Below are 23,556 nucleotides of genomic sequence, written 5' to 3' on the forward strand. Positions count from 1 at the left end.
GGAATAATACAGCGTGAACAGTCATGATGTTAAAACACCACGAGGAGAATGCCTTTCAACGGAGAATTTAAATGATCAAATATGGATGAAATAATGATGCCACATTTAGGTTAAGATCCAGTTGGGTGGTTTATATAGGATTTCGGCTTGGCTCGTTTAAGGTTGACAGTTGGCAGGCAGATAATGATAGAGTTGGATTACGTTTTCAGCTTAATTTTAAGCTCTCCTGCCTGTAACACATGCCATCTTTGAAAGCCCCATACCGGGATCAGATTTCTATGTCAGCTATTGCAAATCGGTATGCAGAAAAAACGTAAATAACGCCTTTAACGCACTTATAGTCCCCCCCGCTAAACTGCGCCACCTCCCTGCCGGCGGCCTAGTGAAGCGAAGGTGAATTTTGCCCAAACAGCGTGCTCATCGAGGCGACGCCCCATTGGAGTCCAGCTGTTCGCCATTGATCCCTCTGTTTTCTGATGCACTGGCCTGGAATGTGATGTTATTTCATTGCCCAGGCAGAAGCGACAAGCCCGCTCTCCTCCCCGGGGGCACGGGGCCAGTCACTCGGATGGGGCCACTGTGAGCAATCACAAGGGAACGGGGCTCGGTCTGACAAGAAAGGAAAAGTCTAAATAAAAGCAAGAGGGTGGCAAACTTTGACGAGTCGGGGGAGTGCGGCCGAGAGCTTTTCTCAGTGCGAGGGGCTGGGGGGGGGGGCTCTAAATGCCTTGACGGGAAACGCTGGGAAGGAGCGCCCGTGCCGAGAACCTGTCAGCAACGATGAACCCGGACGACAACGAACTCGGCATCTTCACTGTCATTCAGTGAGTAGTCCCCCGGTGGCCCTTGTGTTGTCTCGTGATATAACTTTATCAAGCTAGACGATTGCTGTTGCACGATATTATGAGTAGCACCAGTGTTAGGATAGGCACGATATTGGAAAAATGATCAATTGTTTATGTGTGTGTGTAATAATATATATATATATATATATATATATATATATATATATATATATATATATATATATATATATATATATATATATATATTAGTGTTGTCAAAGTTAAAGCGTTAACCCATTAATTAATCACAAAAAAATGACCGCATTAATCAAGTATTAATGCAGATTAATCACACTATTAATTTTGACCGCAGATGATCTTCTAGCTTGACAGCGGATGGCTGCGTTAAAGGTACCACAGGTTGTGTTTGAGCAATAAACTTAATGCTACATGCTTTAAAGTAAAGCATTTTTTAATACATTTTTGTGTATGACATTCAGAATATTTGTTCATGTCAAACTGCTGGGGTCTTTTTTTTTTCCATTTTAAACTATGTAAATAATTAACTTATTAGAAAAAGAGGAGGATGAGAGTTGGTTTCCTTTTCAAATAATCAAGTTTTTGATGTTTCTTAAATTCACATTGTGCATAGCAGCAACTATTTTCTTGTCTAGAAGCATTTCCAGTGGGACAATTTCAAGCACAAATATACATTTCAGTTTAAACATAATATTTCTAAATGAGATGTATGGTCAAAGTTAAACTGATTTAAAAAAAATAAAAAATAAATATAGGATCTACTGTAATGGAATTAGGTGAACTTTTATTGCGCAGATCTCAAAAGTTAAAATACAAATATAGGACTATATTAAAGAGGAGGTTTATGGATGTAGCTAAAGAGGACATGAAGGTACCGCTAGTTGGGGTGAGAGCAGAGGATGTAGAGGACAGGGTTGGAAGGAGGCAACTGATTCGCTGTGGCGACCCCTGAAGGGAAAAGCCGGAAGGAAAAGAAGATTGTAAAAACAAATAAATAACATGACTGTCATAAAAAATAATGACTAAAATTATTTTTTCCTTTTGGCCAGACCTCCCAGCTGACGTATGCCATAACGTAGAGTCATTCATTTCCTGTTCCAGTCCTGTAACAGCAGTCAAATTTTCTCTTCAGATACATATTAATTTGCCAGCTATTTTATAGTTCAAAGTTTGATGTTCTTCGCTTTAACACAGTCCCAGCCAGACTTCTGTGAAAAGTGTACGTGACCACCCAAGCGCCTAATAGCAGTTTTCACATTTACATGTCAATATTAGCTTAGCAATTAGCACGGCTTCTCCATCTCCTGTTTACTTTACGATTGTCGTCATCCCTTTGTGAATGAATAGCGTTGTCCTCGTGATCATCTTAGTGCTGCATCCCCATCAGCTTCTAAGGAGAGGTTTTAATTTGAAACAAACATTGCAGGACTAGTTCAGGCATGCTGTTATTGCTATTATCTCTCACAGTACAGAATCGATAAACCAGCAGCGGAACTGTTTCTAGTCGATGTTCAGCTACATGTGATTACGCACTTGATGAATCTTGCGATTTTCTTCCATGTGACTGACTGATGAAAACCGATCTTTTTAAGGGCTTTCTTAATGGTTGCTGCTCCTCTTTGGTTGTGAGTTTGCTGATTTTGTTTTCATAGTTCCAAGACAAGAGCCAGTCGCTGTTACTTTGTTGAAATTAACCAATTCATTCTTATGTAATTCTCTCAATTTGATTGATTTTCATACAGACTTTATCGTCTCAACTATATTTTCTCATGAAACTATAAAAAAAAAAATGATTACGAAATGGTGACTTCTTTTCCAGAAAATGTCAACTTTATTTGAATAAAATAAAATAAAAATTCTTATAAATGCCTCCAAATTCCATCATAAATTCCATCATAAAAGTCTGACTTTATTCTTCACAATATTATGACTTCATTCTATCATTTCAGATAAAATGATGACCTTATTCCTGTGAAATACAGCTTTAAACCTTTTAAGTGAGCCCACCATTTTTACACTTGCACATTTCGGCAGTTGCAAATTCATCAGTTTGCTGAGGTTGTTCTTTGTTTTTGGGAACCTATCCCGTTATTTGTGGAAAAAACCCTTTATTCATTTTTATTTTTTATTATTATTATTTTTTACCTGCATCCCTGTTTATTTGCATTCTTTTCAACTTCACATAGTCCCTGTATCGTGATGTTATCATTATCATCATTACTGAGTGATTATTATGGCATATGGAGCCTGTTTGGTTTCAGATAAGTGAGAGTAGAAGCAATGGAGAGTTCAAATTTGGGGCTGTGTAGATAAAGAGCCGGAAAAGACTTCTTTAGTCAAGTCGCTGCTTGCAGCCCGAGGCTATGACGTCCGTGTCTCGCATGCATAACTTATCAAATGTGCATTGTAGTGAGTGAATTGATGCTGGGAGAAGTTTGACACACGGAAACATGAGATAAAAAGGACCACACTTGTCCCACCAGTGACCCACGTTCAAAATAGTATAACGATGAATTTAACAGCAGGTGCTGAGAAAATTACTACTCAACCGGGAAACACTTCATCACTGCCTGTCTCACTCCTAAATACATGAATACATCAGCAAAATTGTCCTCGCATGTGTAAAATGGAATACTTTTGGTGCTGTGATGGCAGACAGATGTCGGAAAATCACAAGCTATCTTCATTTAAGTCAATTCAATCGGAAAAGTACAAAAAGTACCGCACCTTAATAGAAGTATTATAGTATAGTTATATAGTAATTTTTAAGTGAACTTGGATAATTTCCTGCAAACACCTAATTCGGAATTATTTAGTTTTTTACCCCATTCTACCAGGATACACTAGTAAATTATATTGGAAAAGGGTCAAAAACACACACATAAAAAGAAAGAAAAAAGAAAGAGAGAGAGCAATGATGATGACATATCAAATCGGTAAAATTACCGAATGAACAATACTGAGCTCTCCAGGAAAAAAGAAAAAGGAAAAGGGTCAAATATGCGCTTCAAGGTTGCCAGTCGTGTAGCCTACTATCAAAATCTTTTTTGCAGTGCTTAGTTGCACATTCGGTTGAAAGTGATGCGACAGCAACAACGATCAGCGGTGCAATAAAGCGCAAAACGTTAATTAAACACAATCAACAATCCAAGGTTGCGTCGATTCCCAACTGATGCGATGAAGTAAACAATCATGTCCCTGTTGCTTAGCGAGGTTTGAAATTCATGCAGAACGGCTGCACTCTGCTTATTTGCAGCTTTTAGAGGCGCGCGGTTATCCGACGGCGGGGCCTTGCAAAATTTAAGCGCTGTTGGGTTTTTAAGTGGCCAAGTGTTCCCAAAACGACTGCATTCAGCTGATTCGAAAAGTAACTTTGGAGGGTAGAGTACGGGATCAGCGGGGCAGCAGGATTGGATGCGTAAAAGCTTCAGCCATATTCTCCTTAGATCACGCTTCCGTCTGACCTTAATATCCGCTGCCGCTCACGTTGGCTCGGGGCCCGCAAGCCCGAATGGGCAAACACAACTGTCCAGAAAACGCTGAGTCTTTCAAAAGCTAGCGCCAAAGGACACTGTTGCTATATTTAAAGCAAATCAGGCCTCATTCACTGGGTTCATTTCTTGTACCCTCTGCTCGAGCAAATACACTATATTGCTTTTTTTCTCTCGCAACAATCTGGGACATCAAAAAAAAAAAAAGTGTGCTTCGTCTTTTTCATTAACCTTGGCTTTGTGATGCTGTCCTGAAAACAAAACAAAAAAAAAAAAACGTGAGACTGACTGACCCTGAGTCAGAGAGACAACATTCTTTAGTGGGCGCATCAGTGGCAGCAAAGGCTTACAAGTTGTGGCACTTTAATAAAGGCGGGTTGAGGAAGGCAGCTACAAATTGCGGCTGGGAAATCGCCCGCTAGCATTCGCCACTTTTTTTTTTGCAGTTATTTGCGTTTAGCCACCCATTATTATCCAACATATTTATTGAATTATGCTTATTATTCTGCCCGGCACCCAGCATAGATTTGCACTAATTACACAGCTGGGAGGAATAACTTAAGGCGTGCTATTTCTATACTGCGGTGCCGCTAAAATGAAAACGCCAGGACCATATGAATTTTGGGGGAGAGCCGAGTTTAGGAGCAAAATTATGATTTAGCGGCAAAAGACAATATCTGTCACAATGGTCCACAAACATGCAATGATTAATCTTAAACCATTTTTAATTTATGTTCTGTCTTCGAATGGTTAGCGACCAGGACAGGGTGTACACCGCTAGGAGCCTAACGTCATCTGGGATCTAGCTCAGCTGCGAGTCTAACGAGAAATTCGGTTTAGATTAAGATTAAAGCGGCAAGAGGGGCAAACGTCTGTGACGCTAGCGAACGTTGATTTCGCATCAGGGTTCGTTCAAGTTTGCAACGAGAGCAAGAGTTTTTCATTTTTCTTGTCAAAAGGAAATTTGGAACATTTTTAAAAAAAAACTCCTTGCGACAAGAAAAACCTTTAAAAGTTTTGGCAAATGTTTAGCGAATATTTCCGAACCTTGAACGGGAGCACGCATTCGCTACCTTCGCCAACACTCGCAAATGAGGAGGTTATGACACCTGTACTTTTCAAATATTTCCTGTCAGCACCAGCTGTGACCAATTTAGTAAAAAAATTGCCTAAAAATCTTTCAGGAAAATACACTCATCGTTAACAACAGGTTTGGTCACGCTATGACCTCATAATAAACCTTTGTTAGAATTGGATTTTGTTTGTCAATCTGCCAAATATACTAGGAAAGTCAATGAATATTCAATAAATATCTGAGGGTATGGATACTTTGACTCCTTATTGCTGGTAAATAAAACAATTACATCTCTGAAACTTCTATGTTTTAGAGAACATGCCAGAGATTATGTTTCATGAAAAATGTTGTTAAAGTCACATCATCCACAAGATCAATCAATACATTTTAAGTTTAACTAAAACAAAAGGTTACTAAAATATGCTTCAAAATGATTACAGATTTGGAATCCTTGTTGAATTCTCTTTACAACAATATCTGTTTTGTGAAGATTGACCCAGTAGTTCCCGAGATATAAGTAATCAAAAGAAATCAGCCACGCCCCATTTTGACAAAAAGCTGCAAATTCGGCAGGCCGTAGATCCCAAATCCCTGCTCCGATTTACTTCAAATTTGGGATTTTGTGTTGTCCCTTCACTATCAACAAGTACACCAAGTGTCATTAAAATACAAATCTGCTTGCTTGATTAAAAAAAAACAGATTTTTATGACTAACAACCCTTATCGTAATTAGGGTAGTGCGTGCTTTAAAATAGTAAAGCACACACATATTCCAACCTATAGTAAATTTAATGTCTTCAATTAACTGAACGTGCATGTTTTTCGAATGTGGTCAGAAGCTGAAGTACCCGGGGTGGGGGGGGGGGGGGGATAAACTCAAGGTTAACACAGCTGAGATTGTGAGGAGAATGTGCTAATCCACCGCGCCTGGATTATACATGATTTTTTTTTTTTTAATGTATGGCCTATTTTAGTCTGGTCTGTCTGTATTTGTTTATATCTGTCCACAGTATGAAAGTTCATTTGTACGTGGGCAAATTTATTGCCAACATTAATTAGCTGCTCTCAGTAGTCAGATATTTGATGTTAGTTTCCTTTTTAGAAGCGCCGCTGCTTTCATCAAAAAATGGTCCGAGGAGTGTGAAGAAATATCAGCCCTACTCGGATCTTAGACGAGGCTAATTGGCTGTTAGTGGGCAGAGGTGGTGATTTTTTCTTCTTTGAGATAACATACCTGCAGTGATTCTTCATTTGCCGTCAAGAAACCTGGTCTAACAAGATGTAGGTTAAAAGCTGAGTTTTTCCTTTTCTTGCCTCGTTGTATGACTTCGAAGAGAACTCTGTTATTTCCTTCGCCTAAGTTTGGCTTGCGGCATTTTTGTATTTAAGTGTGCTATTCAGCAGTAACTCAACTTCACTATCAGTCCTTCCTTCTTCAATTTTCCATTGTTGTCACTGCACCTTTTCTGGGAATGTCCTTAAGGTTTGATTTTGAGCTCTGAACACTTGGGCTTTCCCACACTGTGCAAATGGATAAAAAAAAAAAAAAACGGCTCAAATCACAATGTAAAGAGTGTTTGCTGGAGTAGTTTTCACCAAGATCCATGCACAAATAATAAGAGAAACCATTGATTTGCTGTTTGAGTCGTTTTCAGCATTAGTGTTCCTTCTATCTCATGATTTGTCGGACTGCTTGCGACTGTTAAATTTTTGCACTTTTAAAAACGACATGCCGCCAACGTGAGAGCAAAAATACAAACAAAGCGCAAACCCAGCTTTAGCCTCGAAACCCAAAGCAAATTAGAAAGTTAAGTCAACCATATGATGGGGATCATTGAGAAATGAAGAACTATTAAATGAAAGTGCAGTCGAACGTCAACTCTCATCCACCTAAGGCTGTGCATAGACTGCAATTTCAGAAGTGGCAGTTTCAAACTTTGAGTAAATTGCCCGCGACAGAAAGTAAAACGCTAATGAGTGAAATGCCCACACAGAACAGTTTGACTGAGAGCTACGATTTGACTCTTTGTACTTCATCACAGCGTGGTTCAAAACTGTTGGCGGCTGTCAAATGTTGCCAGCCACCCAAAGCAAGCAGGTCTCTATTCAGGCTGGATTTTGACCCTGAACGTTAATCGTCTATCAATCTATTAGTTGGGACTTCAACTGTGTTGAAAATTCCTGAAAATATACAATACAAGTGTTTGTATTGAAGATTAAAGATATCCCAGAAATTTATCCGAACGCCGTACAACTTCTTGGAAGCAGCCAAAAGACTTTTTCATAAAAAATAACAAACTTCATGTTTCAACATCACAAAGAGACTAAACACTCTTCTGGCCAAATATTAGGCAGCTGTGGTTAACCCAGTAGGGGGCGGAGTCAAAGATGAAAACATGAATTTTCCTTAGCCAGTAAGTGGCGCTTACCAGCATGGTGATAAATAAGTTTGTTGATGTTTTGAGGCTTGGACTCTCATCAAATGTGTGAAATTTTAACAAGATATGATCATCTGGGTCAAGTTATTAAATTTGAAAGGAAATTGAATATGGCGGACTTCCTGTTTGCATATGGCTCCAAGAGGCTTTTTTGTAGGTCTTGCCTACTGTATACCTCCAACTTTTTATAGATCTTTGTTAAACGTACAACCGAGGCTTTTTTTTTTTTAATGGCATAATAATAATATATAAAAAATATATTGCTGATTATGCCAGGCCTGATATGTGAAGTTTTATGAGTTTTCGTGCATGTTTCGACCCTGAAATCAGTGCTGTTTTCTTGGTGAACCGCGTGTTGCTACAGCAACAGGGACCACCTTGCAGCGATCGCATCTCGGCCCCTAACGAACGGATGGAGCGGACTGTGTTTGACCTTCCTCCGTAAATGTTCGAGGCCCTTGACACAATGTTATCGTCTCTATGCGACCCCCCCAAAAATGATACGAAAGTGTTTGGAACCCTATTGTGATGAAGTGCGATGGAGCGGAAGCTTCAACGGTTTTGAAAGGTCAAAATCATAAATGCAGACTTGAATTATCATGTGGGAGCACAGTTGGAGAAGTAGGGGTTGTTTTTTTTGGGGTGGTGGTGAGGGGGGCTATATTGCTTGCTCTCCAGCTGTTGCTTTTTCCAGCGACAATATATTGCACACCACACAGCGTCCCCTACTTCATGACTGTGTAACTGATAATGACACCAGCCTGTGGGGACTTCCACATAGCCAACTACATCCTTTAGAATTGTCGTGGTTCCTATGCACACCCTTTCACATTCCTACATCCCTGATCCTCCCTCGTTCCCTCCCTCGCTCCCATCCATCCATCCTCTCTCTCTCTCTCTCTCTCTCTCTCTCTCTCTCTCTCCGCTTCCCTCCAAAGCCGTTGTTCCTGCGCGGCTCCCGCACATAATTCCGCCGCGATGGAAATTAAATGAAGGTAGCTTAACGCAGGCATGCTTTGAAGGATGTAACCAGCGGGGGAGGGGGGGTGAGGGTGGGGGGAAGCTCCACACACACTGCCAGATCCGTTTCCATGCGCTGTAGTGGATTTGCGAGGCGAGGACACAGCAATCACTCAGCCATGCAGAAGCCTAGACAACAGGAATAATCTCTCCACCTGACTTGTGGAAGCTCCACTTTTTTTTTTCCGGGGGTTCTTGAATTATTTATTCCACCCGCTGTCAAAGACGGTGTTCGGACAATGGAGCACGAGTGAAGCAGTTGGCACATTTGTTGCCTTGACATGGATGTGTTCAGCTTTGTGAAGATGCCAAAGCTGTCAGGGTGAGTCTGCTGCTGCTGCTGCTGATGATGCTGCATGTGCCTGCGCCTGTCACTAGGTGCTATGCGAGAACACCGGCAGCATTTTAGACATACAGATAACAATGAGGGGAACAAAATTGTCGCAAGTTATAATGGTTGCTCAGAGGGAAAAGTGATGATGTGGTGAACTAGAAGATATGAGTGGGGGCGGATGAGAGAGATGCTGCAGTTCAGGTAGCGCAAATGCTCAGCATGCAAGTTAGTACATGTGTTAAGATCAACAATACTATTAATGTCCTGACCCAATATTGACTTGAAGTGCATTTTCATACGTTGAATGAGTATCTTTTTTAGGAAATGACTCAAGGAAGTGGCATAAAGATCGGGAGAAATATGGCCCGTGTGCATTGGCCTACAATGCAATTTTAAAACCAGACAAAATTCCTAAAAAAAATTGAACACATAATTTAATACAGTATGTAATAATAAACATTTGTTCGCCTTATAGGAATCTGCTTGACTCGCTCATCAAAATGACCTTTATGAGGCAATAACAAACTCAAAAAGTATGTATCCTGGCCTATTTAGTGGTCCGGGATGCAACCTGCTCGCCCACATCTGTCACGGTCCGGCCAAGGAGCGGAGTTGAGTCCGCCGGCGTGTGGAGTAGAGGACCCAAAATGCAGGGAGGCAGGAGAACCACAACAGGAGTGCAGGCGAGACTGGCGTGCTTTATTTTACAAACTCAAAATCAAAATCAAAATCAAAACGACAGAACAAACTCCGGGGGTGACCGTGACAATCGGCAATGATCCCACAAGGGACTGATCACCACCCGGGAATTAAATGCACCCACACTAATTAAGGGATTAGTCACACCTGGGGCCAGGCACAAGTGGCTGAGGGCCCGGATTGGTCAGCCTGCGGAAGGGCAGGCATCCACTCAGAACCAATCGGGGCCCTCAACCAAAGCCAGCTCTACCCAGACATGACAACATCAAAGTTCCCAAGGACGCTTACCCGAAAATAAACAGCAGGGTTAAAATCTTAGGGTCTAAAGCAGAAGCTATATGTTTGGAATTCCTCATATTTTGCTTAGTTTCACTCTGCTGTCTGCTTTGGCAACAGATGAGAATCTGTTATCAAATGCCTGGATGAATAAAGGTTAAATAGATCAAATAAATAAATAAATAATGCAGTCAAATGAGCCCTCATCACACATACAAGACAGATCCGTGATCAATTATGAGGGTTTTGGGTTCACAGTTTGGATTTGGGCGGCACCAATTGTGATTCGCAAATTCAAGTAAATTAGCTCCAAAGGGTTAGTTCTTATTATGGAACTGTATGATTGCACCAATACTGTGATTGCATGCACTTTTTATACATTTTATGTGTGATGTTTAAATATCATGATCAGCATCAGGAAAACAGGCCAAAAATCCACTGCAGAGATTAGTCAAAATAGTCAACTAAATCGTATAATAATTCCGATGATATAATAATTCCAAACAGTAGGGATGGACAAGTACCGATACAATCAATCAGTATTGGGCCGAAACCCGGCCTTATAAGGTATCGTACTCACGATGGTGGCTGATACATGTATTGCCGTCCTCTTGTGGCTGTTTAATGATCAGGAACTAGAAATTAGAAGAATACAAAAATTGCTATTAATGTCATGCAATTTTAAGGAATATGTTTTATTGGAATAGCCTATATAGGTCATTTAAAAAAATTATCTGTCATTGTTTTCAGGGGGGTGGGGGGGATTGTATTTATTCAGAGTACGTACTAGCGGTATCGATACTTTGCATCGGTATCGGTGACTACTCAAGAGTACTCGTATTGGTATTGGTCTGGAAAAAAAATGGTATCGAGCATCCTTACCAAACAGAATAATGATTTATAATAATCTTCAAAATACTAAAAAACAAGCAAACCTGAATTAATGCATTGTCAAGCAATACAATTTAATAGGATAAGCGGTTCGGAAAATGAATGGATGGATGGACAAAAAAGTATTGAGGAACAGCGCTTCAATCAGAGTTGTGGTTGAGAATTTCAAAATGTTGTTGAAAGGTATCATGGCCACTTGTCTCAATACATCTGTTGCAGTGTTTTTTAACCTGGGTTCGATTGAACATTAGGGGGTTTGGTGAGTCAGTCTTGCAGGTTCGGTAGAGGTCATGAGTCAACACCCGCCACATACATAAGTGATGATAGGCCCCCGCTTGGCCACCATTGGCTGCAGGTGATCACACTGCAGTACATTGCTCGGCCAATCTGTGCTGCAGGCAATTAGTCACTGGTTTATGACTGCTGTGATGGTACACCTTGTGATTCCTGTATTATTGTAATTTCTCAAAGGGGTCGGACGAACATGTGCAATTTGAATTCACATGTAACCTATAACGGAACGTATGGTGTTCCACAGGGTACAATTCTGGGGCCTCTGCTGTTTCCATTGTGTCTATTGCCCCTGGGTTCCATCTTAAGGAAACATCGGTTGTTGTTTTATAAATATAAAGTTGAGTTGAATGATGGGAGTCCGCAACCTAATTGCATAATTTGCAATGCCAAGTTTCAAGTGCAGCACAACAACAAAAAATGCAATGCTTTCTGAATTCAAGGCAGAAGAGAACCAGATTTGATGAAAAGGCTACTCTCCCTGTTCATTTAGTTCACCAGTAAACCCTAAACTTATGTCTTGAATTTGACAACAATCATTTTATTTTTCAGTAAAGAATATTTCAATGAATGCGTATAGGAAACTGGTTGAGAAGTACGTTTCTAGTGTGTGCTGTTTTTGCCCGTTTCTTTCTGTGATGCTCCTGTGTTGGCGTGGCGTTTACAAGGCGTCTCCCAGTGGACCCCCGACGTCACTGCAGACCGTCAGCGTTAATAAGTGCCACACAGCAGCCTTACCTGCAACAGCGACATTTTTTTTTGGTTTTGTTTTTCTTACCCCCAACCCCCCTTGAGCCGCCAACTGGAATTTAAGTCAGCAGAAAGCTGTTTAGCTCAGGTTTGATGGAGCATTTAATGGGCAATGTCTGCATTTTTCCTGTTGAATGATCCTTTGCTGTGGGTGATTAAATTTTTAATTTTGGGGGGGGGTTTGCTGAACCAAAAAGAAGCTGAGTAGTGTACATCACCTGTTATAAATCAAGTCTATTTGGCCACAACATTAAGAACATGTTCACGTGTCCGCTCTCTGCAACATGTGTGCGTGTGATCCATTCCCCGCAGCATTTATGTAATGTAAATCGCTGGTGCGGACACTTATTGATTAGCCTAAATGTTGGTCAGCTTACGCAAGGGCTAAAGGCTGTGTCGTTGAGAGCAGAATCTCAGAGGAGGAGGAGATCAGAAGTGGGAGCCAGCTGGCTGATGGATGAGGTCTTAGGCAAGCGTTTAGTCTGTTCTGTCCTTTAGTGCTCAGCGGCAAAGCCAGTGAAGAGCACAGTGAGGTGCACTGCTGCACCCGTGACGTCACGGGGAGAAACAAAAGATAAACGCAGTGACGTGGCTTGGGGCTGGGATGAGGGGGGGCGATCATCGATGGTATAAGATTTGATACAAAGAAAATTTTTTGCCATAGCCAGATAATAAAACAACATAATTTCAGTTTTGTTTTGTTTTTCAAGAAAATATATTCATTTGATAACCTCATTATTTTTCCATGGACAAAAGTCATTTTGTCACTTGCTGTCGACTGAAGATGACATCACGTGCTCATGGCTCAGGTTGACAGCAAGTGGCAAAATGTGTTTTTAAAGGTAATTAATTGTATGTGAAAAATAAGGAAGTTATCAAATTCATTATAGATGACAAAATATAAACGTTTTACTGCTGAAATAGTTCAATAATAAAGTGTTTCTTTAAGTTGTGCCTTCTCACTCTGATTGGTTGATTTTTTTCTGACGTTTTGGTTTCTTGTACATCAAATTGAAGGATTTAGATGGGGCCTGTGATGGCTAATTTTTTGCACAGATCATGACTTTCGAGATATGGCGAGTGTTTTAAGTGGCTGTTTTTTTTTATTTTTTATTGCAAACTTCAGGATTAAGTAACATTGTGGCATTCATAATTGCCACACATGTGCTATTATTAGGGATGAGCGAATTCTGATGCCAGGTATCGGTATCTTATTTCAAGGTATCGTACTCTCGGTGGCTGCCGATACCAGTATCAGACACACTCTGGTGGCCGTTTTATGATCAGGAACTAAATATTAGCAATTAAAAGCCTAGAAATTTCCCATTAGTTTAATGCAGTTTTAAGGAAGAAATATATTCTGGCATACATAGGTCTTTCTTTCTTCATTATTTTTGGGGCTGAGGGGGGTGGGATTTTATTAGAGTATTAGAGTTTAAGTACACTCTAAAAAGAGAATTGTTTAACCAATTTAAGATTTTAAATTGAATTGTTGACCAAAAAATATATATATATTTTAAAGTGAATCCAACGTGAATATATTAAGTAGGGATGCACAATAATGCTATTTTCAAACAATACCGATAAACTTAAATAATCGATACCGATAATCTTAAATGGCTTCAACAATTCTCTTTTTAGAGTGTACTAATGGTATTTGGATCGTGTGTCTACTCAGGAGTTCTCTTCCTGGTATCGGTCTGAAAAAAACTGGTATCGAGCATCCCCAATAATAATGATAAAAGATTTTAGTAAGGCAAGATCTTTCATCTGACACTGTTAATGTGCTGCTACAGGTGCTGCTGTTATGGTTAGCAATGGAGTTCAACTCGGCTTTTTACTGTCTATGTGTGAACAATACCATTGATGACCTGAGATAATAACAACATTTTTCTCCCCTCCCTTTCATCCATGCTATGCTACAGGAAGCATGGCTTTAATAATTTTTTTAATACTTGAATAAGAAGATTATGAATGAAAATCTCTTATGAATTAAATATAGGATTTGTTCCAATGAGAATTTAGCTCATTAAGAAATTGTAAAACATTCACATCATTATATACTGTAACATAATTGTCTGTTTGTAAGTATAATGTTGAGTGTTTTATTAATCAGTATGACCTAGTGTGGTTTATTAATTTCTTGTCTCTGCTGACTCCAAGTGAGGCAGCGGGATTTGGGAGGCTCACTTACTCACAGTTAAATATCCGGGGCTCATCGTGGGTGGGATGCTTCCCTGATGCAGTATTATTCCTACCCAGAGGAGATTAGCTAACAAAACACACACACACACACACACACACACACACAACCTCTTTCTATATAGAGAGCTACTGAGGGATACCCAGGTTGCCCGTGGCAACAATACCAGTGCTAATAAAAGACAAACAGTATTCATCTGGTAAAGTAGAGAAACATTGACGAGAACGTTATTGAGCAGGAACACGATTTAATAAGAATGCGTATGAGCGTGTGCATGAACTTAGGTTGTTGCTATGACACGGTGGCCTCCTTCTGATGTCTAACCGAGGGGTTATTATGACCCATCTCTATACTGCTCCTAAGAGATGGTAATTTGTGGACACTTCTTGACCAAAAGTAATAACGTTTTGTAGCCTCGACTCTCGTAGAGATATTCAAATGTAGTGATCGACAGATTGGGGCAGACACGGAGAAGATCACCAGGTTGCTGCTCTGAATCCTTGAAGTGAATAAGGAATCCAACCAGTGTGGTCGCCCCCTGCTGGAAATGGTGAGGAATGCAGGTTTAAGGGCTCTTCAGCTCTAGCCAAACATTTAACACAGTCAATAGCAATGAATCCCCTGGTTGCACTGCGCTATATATAAGAGCACAAAGAAGCTGGTGCTAACAAGCTCTCACCCTGACCGGGGGGGATAACCTACAAGGTAGTGGGAGGAACAAAAAAGCAAGCATTGTATTATGTGGGGGGGAAAAAAGAATATATGTTTGCTCTCTAAAACTAAAAAGGAGTCATAGAGGAATAAAGCCTTTAATCGGCGAGGTTCCTTTCTGTCTGAGCCACTTCTCCACGGGCACTCATCGCGGGAGGCGCTCCTCTCATCTGTCGTCTTTCTGCAGCTTTCACAACCAAACAGAATCGCATTAGAGGTCTAGAACGGCATCTTTTCATGTCACTCATACCATACATGCGATGATAAGAGCTGCATGGGGAGGATGTGTTCAGTTAAGTACGTAGGGAGTCCATTTGGTGAAAAGCAGCCATGGATTTTCGAAAGGGGACTTATCATGGGAGGAAGTTGAAGTCCATCCCAGCTGACTTTGTAAAGCTTGGCCTGACACCCAAAAGAATATTCATGCTCACATTCACACCTATTAGCAACTTTTCACTCAACCTAAAATGCTAAAAAAAAATAAAAATGTTGAACTGAAGTCGAGTAAGTTTTGCAAGATATGCTGCCTCATGAGATATCGTGTAAAATGAGGATCATGCAAGTTTGTTTTGGACCAAACAAAATTATTTCAAAATACAAAAATGGGCAAATGTATAAATGCTAAAAACGATAAATTGCATTGTGGATGACGCTGTAATCCAATTCGGCCTTTTTTTTTGCTTTTGTCTATCATAACATCATTGTAAGACACATAATGGTCGAACTTAAGATGGTTAAAAATGATTGGTTGTGTTGCCAGTGGGGCATGGCGGAGGGTTGGTCTAGGGGTCATCGTGTTATGAATGCATTATGTTTATGCAGTTACTATATCCCTTATGATGATAATGTGATGATGATGTTTTAGCCGGAGTAGCCACTCTTAGTTTGGCAGGTTTTATGCATTTACGATGTTCCTTATGTTGATGATAATAATGTGACAATGTTGTCACAGTTATGCAATTAGTCACGCTTAGTTTGTCTAGTCATATAGGCCTTTATTCTGTCATATAGAATTGTCCTCACAAGGTTTATTGAATGACACTTTTGTCAGTACGTCAAAGTCTCTTAGCCCTGCTTAGTCCAGCCATGCTCTCTGTGGTTTTTATTTTGTTTTGAGTTTAGTTTTTTGAGTTAAGTAAGTTCTAATTAATTTTCAGAGTGGATTTGTTATTATAGTTTTTTTTGTTTAATTAAAAAAAAAATGTTTTATTAGCTTTAGTATTAGTTTTTTTTTAAATGTCTTTCTTGTGTGATAGATTTAAAAAAAAAAATACAACATGGTAAGTATTTTGTAGTAAAAATAAATAAAAAATAATAAATAAATATAAATAAGTAAAAACAACAAAAGCTCTAAATAATTAGATTTTCCCAAAAATATATTCCCCTACATTTTATGGCCTTCGACTTGCATATAGTGTAGCTTCCACGCTACCAAACCTGTGATATAAATGACAGGAGTAATGTGGTGTTTGATTGATGGTGGCACCTCTAAAACAAAGACTAGAGAGATTAATATGGCTCTGGCTTGATGCGGTGCATGCTGGGAAAGCCACACGAGCCAAAGGAAAAGAGTTGAGCCTTCTGGCACAGCACATAAATATCAGGAAGAGAAAAAAATGTTAAGTGCAAAAGGGAGTCGAAAAGTTACACTTCACTAATGATTTCACAAAAAAGAAAAAAAAAACTGGGGGAAAATGCTTGCAGGAGTTTGCATGGTTTGATTGCATATAGATACACCTAATGGGCATAATCAATGTGAATTATTATTAAGTAGTCTGAGCGTGTGTGTGTTGGGACGTGCTTCTCTTGGCGTGTGGCGTTTCTATAATGCATCGTCAACTTGCACATGAACAGGATTACAGCGTTTCATAACACACTCCAAGTCTTCATTCTATTCAAAAGAGATGAAAGCGAAAGTGAACTACAGTGATAAAGCAAGGATCACGTTGGTCATGCACATTTTATGAAGGGCTGAAAAGTGATCCGTTCCCGTCTCCCACAAAGCATAACTCAAAGTAATTCCCTCCGAATTGTACTTACTGATAACTTTGGAGACATTAAGATGTGGTTGGTAAAGTCAAGCTTTAATTGACTGGATTTGATTGTGATCTGACTTTCACATTGTAAAGAACTCTCATGAGAGCAACGGCTTCCTTTAACCTTCACATTGAGGAAGAAGTCATTTTTATTCATCGTGGGTCAGTTTTTATAAGGATTTTTTTGGGGTTGTAACGTGAGATGCAAACAAAAACAAGCATTTGAAAAAGCTCACTGTTAATTTGACATAAAAATATCCTTGAGGCACACACACTTCTTAATTGTCCACACTGTGACTCTTGGGTAACCTGTTCATGAATTGTGCAGCATGGTTTACCCACATGGCTCTCGACTACTAGTCCGATGCGACCATCCAGCCATCATTAATTCATGTGAACGGGAGGAAGATCATTTTCACCGTCCACCGGAGGGTGAACCCTATTTAGTGACTCTGCAAACCGAGTCCTGCAACTCAACAGCATAGTGCTCTGGAAAAGAGACAAGAAGTCAAAGATCATGGGATCCTGGCGCTTCAGCTAATGCGAAAAAAAAAAATGGATTTAAAGAGACACTTTGTCAATTGGAGGAAAAATCTGGAGGGCAAATCATCTGAAACTGTAAGTGCTGTATCGACTGGTTGTTTGTGTTAGCTGTAATGCCTCGAATGGGGTCGCAAAACTCCAGGATTTTTCTTTTTTTTTTTTTTTTAAATAATAGTTAACTTTCAATAAATGATCAACATTCATGGCCATTGGTCGGCTGGGGGTTGGCTAAAATAAATAAATAAAGAAGTAATTTTAAAAATAAGAATATTTCTTTTATTTTTATACTATTTTAAATCTGCAAATAAGATGCTTCAGGGTATCCAAAGATTATGCCAAATAATCAGTTTCATAATAAATTAATTTCAATTGGAGTCTGTAAATGTTGAAATATATTTAAGTACATATTGAGCATGCAGGAGATTTTTGCACATAATGTGCTGCATTCAAAGTCTATGAAATAATTAACATCAGCGTTTAACATGAATGAAATTTTAACGCATACACTTGTTTAGATTAATTAATTTAAGGAAAAAGTCACATTTTGTCCCCTTATTTCATTTTCCACACAACCTATGAACAAAATTAATGCGTTAAGTATTCCTCAAGCTGTTTTGTGTGTGATGTTTAAGTATCTTATTTTGAAATATATGGTTTTATTTTGGAAGGCTGCTCTGTAGTTCTGTTTCCTGTTTCACGTCGTCATTCAGCTTGTGCATTTATATTTAGCTTGTGCAAAACAATATTAACTTATTGATGTCCGTCCAAAACAATCTATCTGAACATACTGTAAAAGTTATTTTAAACAGTCACTTACGTCTCACGGGGAACCCAACATGACATTGCCAAAAACATGTCATCTTGATTGGACTCGGGAGATTCTTCTTCTCCAGACTCTTAGTGAGGTGGATTTCAACATTTTGTGGTCAATAGCGCCAGCTACTGTGCAGGAGGGGCAAAACAATTAGTAGGTGTCTGATTGATAAAAATGCTGGCAGACTGCACTGCAAGACGTGCGGCGCTACTGCGCCTGCGGGGTCCAATCACATTTGAGCAGGGGCACGTGCCACCCCGGCATGTGCTTTGTTTTGTTAGTTAATGCACTGATTTGCGTATCATTTACAAATACAACTAAGTAAAGGAAATAAGCTAAGCAGATTGGAAATTTTGAATTCCTTATTAAAACATAGCAGGTTTCAGGATATTTTCTACTCTTTCAAAATGTAGCCACAATCCTGAAAACCTATTGAAAAAGTACTATTAATTTTTGACAGATTTCAAATATTTTTCTTCTCATGAAATGAGCAAAGATGAAAGATAAAAATTTTGGCACTCCAACAGCTTGCTCTCGTGTCCACGCACATCATTTGAGCTGCAGGAAATGTTGTTCTAAATATACACCACCGAGGCCTTCTCCCAGCAAATGTGCTGTGTGTCAAATAAATCCATGCATCTGGAAACTCACATACACCGCAAGCAAGCACACTGTTGCTTTGGGAAAGCAACCGCGTTGCCTCACATGAACTAGTAGAATAGCGTGCGCCGAGGCAAAAGCGCTATTTCTCATCGCCTTCATGTATTTTGTGGCTAAACACTGCTGTGGTGCTGATGATGATATTATTCACATCTCATGGCGCCGGCACGTGCGCACATGCGAGTGGGGCATGCTAACGGACACAGGCCGCATTGACATACCCACCCATGCAGACGCCAGAGCACTGCGCACATTATGCACTTATTATGGTTGCTACAATAACTAGGGAAGCATTTAGAGGGAGAGACGGGGAGGCGTTGAATAATGGATGCCAAGAGCCCTGTTACACGGAAGACAAGCTTTTGAAGTGACATAACTTACTGCCACTGCTTTCGTAGCGAAACCCGTGTGCGGATACAAAGACGCACGGAAGAGACCAAGAAAGAAGTGATTCAATTACCGATATTAATTGTGTGAGGTGGTAGGAGGCAGTCACAAAATGCAAAATTTAGTGGGGTGTACAATTTCAAAAGAGGAAATATACTGTATATAGTGGTAGTACACCCTTAATTGCTTGGCCAAAAAGTGGACTGACCCACTAACTTAGGTTGATTTTATCCAATTTAGGGTTATTTTGTATAAAACAGTTAGGTTGGTTTAATTGGTAAATTTGATTTTTTTTTTACACCAACGTCTTAAGAATGTAGTAGTAGTAGTAGCATTATTAGTGGTAGTGAGAAGATCACATAAACCAGAGTATAGTCAAGGCCAAGACTAGACCAAGTTGTGACCAAGACTTTGAGGACAGAGTCAAAGTCAAGACCAAGACTTAACAGGAATGAGGCCAGGTCCAGACAACAATTTTGAAAATATTCGACAGAGCCCGAGACTTTGCAGCAATAAGACAGAGAGTGCAAAGTTATCATAATCTTGGTCTTCCGAGATTACTGGACAAAATCAAGAATAAGCCATAATTTGAGATGTTGTCAAGTCAATATCAAAGCAGAGACAATGTGGGACCAAGACAAGGCCAAGTTTTAGAAGAGATCATATCAAGGCTGAGGGAAAGTCAAGACTATATGTATTTGAAGGAGGTAAGGCCGAGTCAAGACCAAGACATTTTGAGGGGACGAGACAAAATCAAGACCAAGACCGAGTCAATGTGAGATCGAATCTTTGAAAAGATGAGAGTGAGAGAAAGTCAAGACCAATCTCGTGAGGGGATATCACTAATTAAAGACCAAGGCTGAGACAATCAATACATATGATAAAAATCAAGACTTCAAGGAATATGACCAAGTCAGAAACATTTATTTGAGGACATAAGACAGTCAAGAACTAGACCAAGGCATCACAGACTATATTTTCAAATGGAAATGGTGTTGCTCTTAAAAACTAGAATTTTTAGCCAAGATGTCCAATACCACCTTTCTGATCTAATACAGAGTACATTTCAAGCTGGTTTCCATAATACTGATTCGATACAATAGCTTGTACAAATACGCCTAATGTGTCAGGTACTGTACATCTAAAAAGGGTTGTGTATTGTAAATCATAGTTCCATAAAGAATAGGAGAATTCCTGTATGTTTATTAACATTTTTATTATTATTGGTATCATCATTATTTATTGATTTGTTTATTGTCAAAACGGGGGGCTTTAGGACCCAGATGCGGGAAGGCAGAGCAAGGAGGCAGGGGTGTAGTCCAAAAAGAAAAAAGGGATTTAATTTCTATTAACAAAAAGGTTTCCAAAGTTCAAAAACATAAAACAAAGCATGAACTTGAACTTGAACAAAAGAGGGAACAAAAAACAGACAGCAACAAAACATGAACTTGAACTAGAACTTGGGAGGGAACAGAAAACAGGCAGCATGACATGAGGACAAACAAACATACATACCACAATGCACCAACACAGACAGAGGAGAGACAGCAGACTAAATACACCAACACTAATGACGCAACAAGACACACCTGGACCAGACACAAGTGGCTGAGGGCACTGATTGGACAACACAAGGAAGGGCAGGGTCACAATCAACAAGACAAGGAAAACACACAAGGAAAGCAGAAACTGAACATGACAGAACCAAAACCAAAGCATGACAGAACCAAAACATGACATTTCTTCATTCATTTTAACTCAGAAGTTAAGGTAGTGGAGAACCTTTCAGTTTTTGACTCAAATTGAACTTGCCATTAAATATAAATGCCACAATAATTGCATAGGTTTGCAACCATTCATTTACAATTTAAAGCAAATTAGACCAATAATAGCTAATAATAGATATAATTTATACATACAATATTTTTTAAATATTTTTTTCAACTAAATAATTTGAGTTCATCATGGCTTTTTTTATTGCAATATTGCTATATATCTACAATGCACTTTAAAACTTTCGGAAACCTTAACTAAATAAATCTCAATCTTTATTATTACACCAAGTTAAACTTGTGCAGCTATTTGTTGAAGCATGTATTTAATTACTTACTTCATGTTCACTATCTTTCTCCATATTTCATTTTTGCCATATTTTATTAATCCGAACAATTTAAACAGTAACAATGCTTAGCACCCGTTAAAGCTCCATTTTCTCCCCCTGCCTTCTTATAGCGCCAGAGACGTCTGTCTTGCCTCAGAGGCAGCACCTGACACTGTGCTCTCCTTGTGTCTCATATTCCGTGTTGTGATTTAACCTGAGGTGTTTTAAAAGGTTTTGTTGCGATTCCACAAATCCTTCCTGTTTTTGCACAAACAGCTGCATCTTGGCTGTTTGCGGCGCTGAACTAGCTCCAAACATGACGTCGTTCACACTCTGCCATAATGACATTGCATAGAGTCAGACTGACTGAGTAAAGATGCAGCGTGTGGCATGCTGCTGTGCATACACATCACGCATCTCCCTAGGCGGAATGAAAACTAGTTCCCGACAACCTTGTATCATTTAGACAAGATCTCACTAGAGATACTTTCTAATGTTTTATTATTATTGCGCATTATTATCTCATATGACTGAAATATGAAAAGTATTGATAGTTTGATGACCTGGTAACGGAGATATTGCTATTCCAGCAGTGATCCGCACGTCACTGGTTTCCAGACTCCAAGACATCGGTTTTATGTAAAAAGAATGTCATTTTGTGCATGCCAGCCCTCTGACTGACTGATGATCCAGTCCAACCTACTTTTCTCCTTAAATCGCCTGGGATGGGATACAGAGTGCGCTGAACAGGATAAGAATAATAAAAAATGTACGGATGGATGGATAAGAAATGTCATGTCTGAAAGTCTCAAAGGAAAACCATTCAAAATCAAACCTTGTCTACGTAAGCCTCTGGGTCCGAGTTAAAATTCCGCCTGTAGGCCACGTCTCTGTTTTTTCCGCAAACGCTACTTGAGCCCTCTCCCCTTTCTATCATCCGCAGCCACAGGACCAAGTCGTCAGGCTGGCCGCCCCCTTCAGGGACGTGGAGTACCTCGCAGGGACCCCCCAATGGCTGGGACATGGGCACCAATAGAGAGGGGCGTGACTGCTACATCAAGTGAGTGCTTTAAAGGAGATCCGACCAACCCCCAGATGTTTCAGACCACTTGGCAAAGCTATGATTATTTCAGCAGCGTCACTGCCTCCACGGCATCTCCATCTGTGCATTCGGAATACTGATTCGCTTTTCCTTACCCTGCTGTGCACTCCCTCTCTTTCTTTCTTTTTCTCCATGCCCTGCACACCACACTCTCCCTCTCACACACCCACCACACTCTCTGCACGCATTCTCCCATATGCAGAAGAGGACTTTTTATTTAAAAATTTTTTTTTTAATAAATTCACCTGTGTGGGAATTTGCTTTTGCACTGCTACTTGGCTCGTTCATCAGAGGATTCCAGCTTAATTAACTGCCACATTAAAGGTAACTGTGTTGTGGATGTCCTTTACTAATGTTAAAGTGTTGGATTTGTGACGACATACTGTATTTGCATACTTCTTTAGATTTTCTTAACAGATAAACTGATTGTACTGTGTGAATCCTACCTTTCTCGTCAATACGTTGATCTTCCATTTGCCTCTCTGCTTTGTGTATTTACATGATGCACCATAGAGGAGGTGAAGCCTCATCAGACAAGGGTTGTAGCCCGGCGTGCGTGATGTGGAGAGGTGTTATATAAGAAGTGAGAGTGCTGGATGCAGTCAGAGAGTGCATCTGCATGAGGCAGATTCACGGAGGCTGTTTTGGCATCAGACCTGGGTCGTCAAAAATTTGTGAGAGACTCATGAATAATCAAATGTCCGCTTGTGTGTCTGTCACCGGCCATCTGAGCGTGACGAGGCCGCCGGGCACAACGCGAGTCGGGAGCGTTCCTTAAAGGAACGTGTCTGCGTGACAGCGGACACATAAATAAACCAGTGGCTATTTAATATTAACAGTATGACACACAGCATTAAAAGGATGTGAGGCGGTCTAGGGAGTGATTGTTGAACATCCTCAGGAAAACGAT

At 39.9% G+C, this 23,556-nt stretch overlaps 1 protein-coding gene across 6 annotated transcripts in view; it reads left to right on the plus strand.

Annotated features, from left to right (window-relative positions):
- The first annotated feature begins 693 nt into the window (after positions 1–693).
- The window catches only part of LOC144060569 (FERM and PDZ domain-containing protein 4-like), a 37,386-nt gene continuing 14,523 nt past the window's right edge, over positions 694–23,556 (plus strand). For 3 of the 6 annotated variants that reach the window (XM_077580241.1, XM_077580245.1, XM_077580243.1), the window contains exons 1-2: positions 694–824; positions 22,488–22,604. In XM_077580241.1, the coding sequence (XP_077436367.1) occupies positions 781–824; positions 22,488–22,604 (161 nt within the window). In that variant the 5' untranslated portion in view covers positions 694–780. Of the gene's footprint in view, positions 825–8,843; positions 9,171–22,487; positions 22,605–22,711; positions 22,971–23,556 lie in introns of those variants that run through there. The other 3 variants (XM_077580247.1, XM_077580242.1, XM_077580246.1) reach the window with 3 other exon arrangements.

This window comes from Vanacampus margaritifer, chromosome 11, assembly GCF_051991255.1.
Source record: "Vanacampus margaritifer isolate UIUO_Vmar chromosome 11, RoL_Vmar_1.0, whole genome shotgun sequence".
Taxonomy (NCBI): Eukaryota; Metazoa; Chordata; class Actinopteri; order Syngnathiformes; family Syngnathidae; genus Vanacampus; species Vanacampus margaritifer.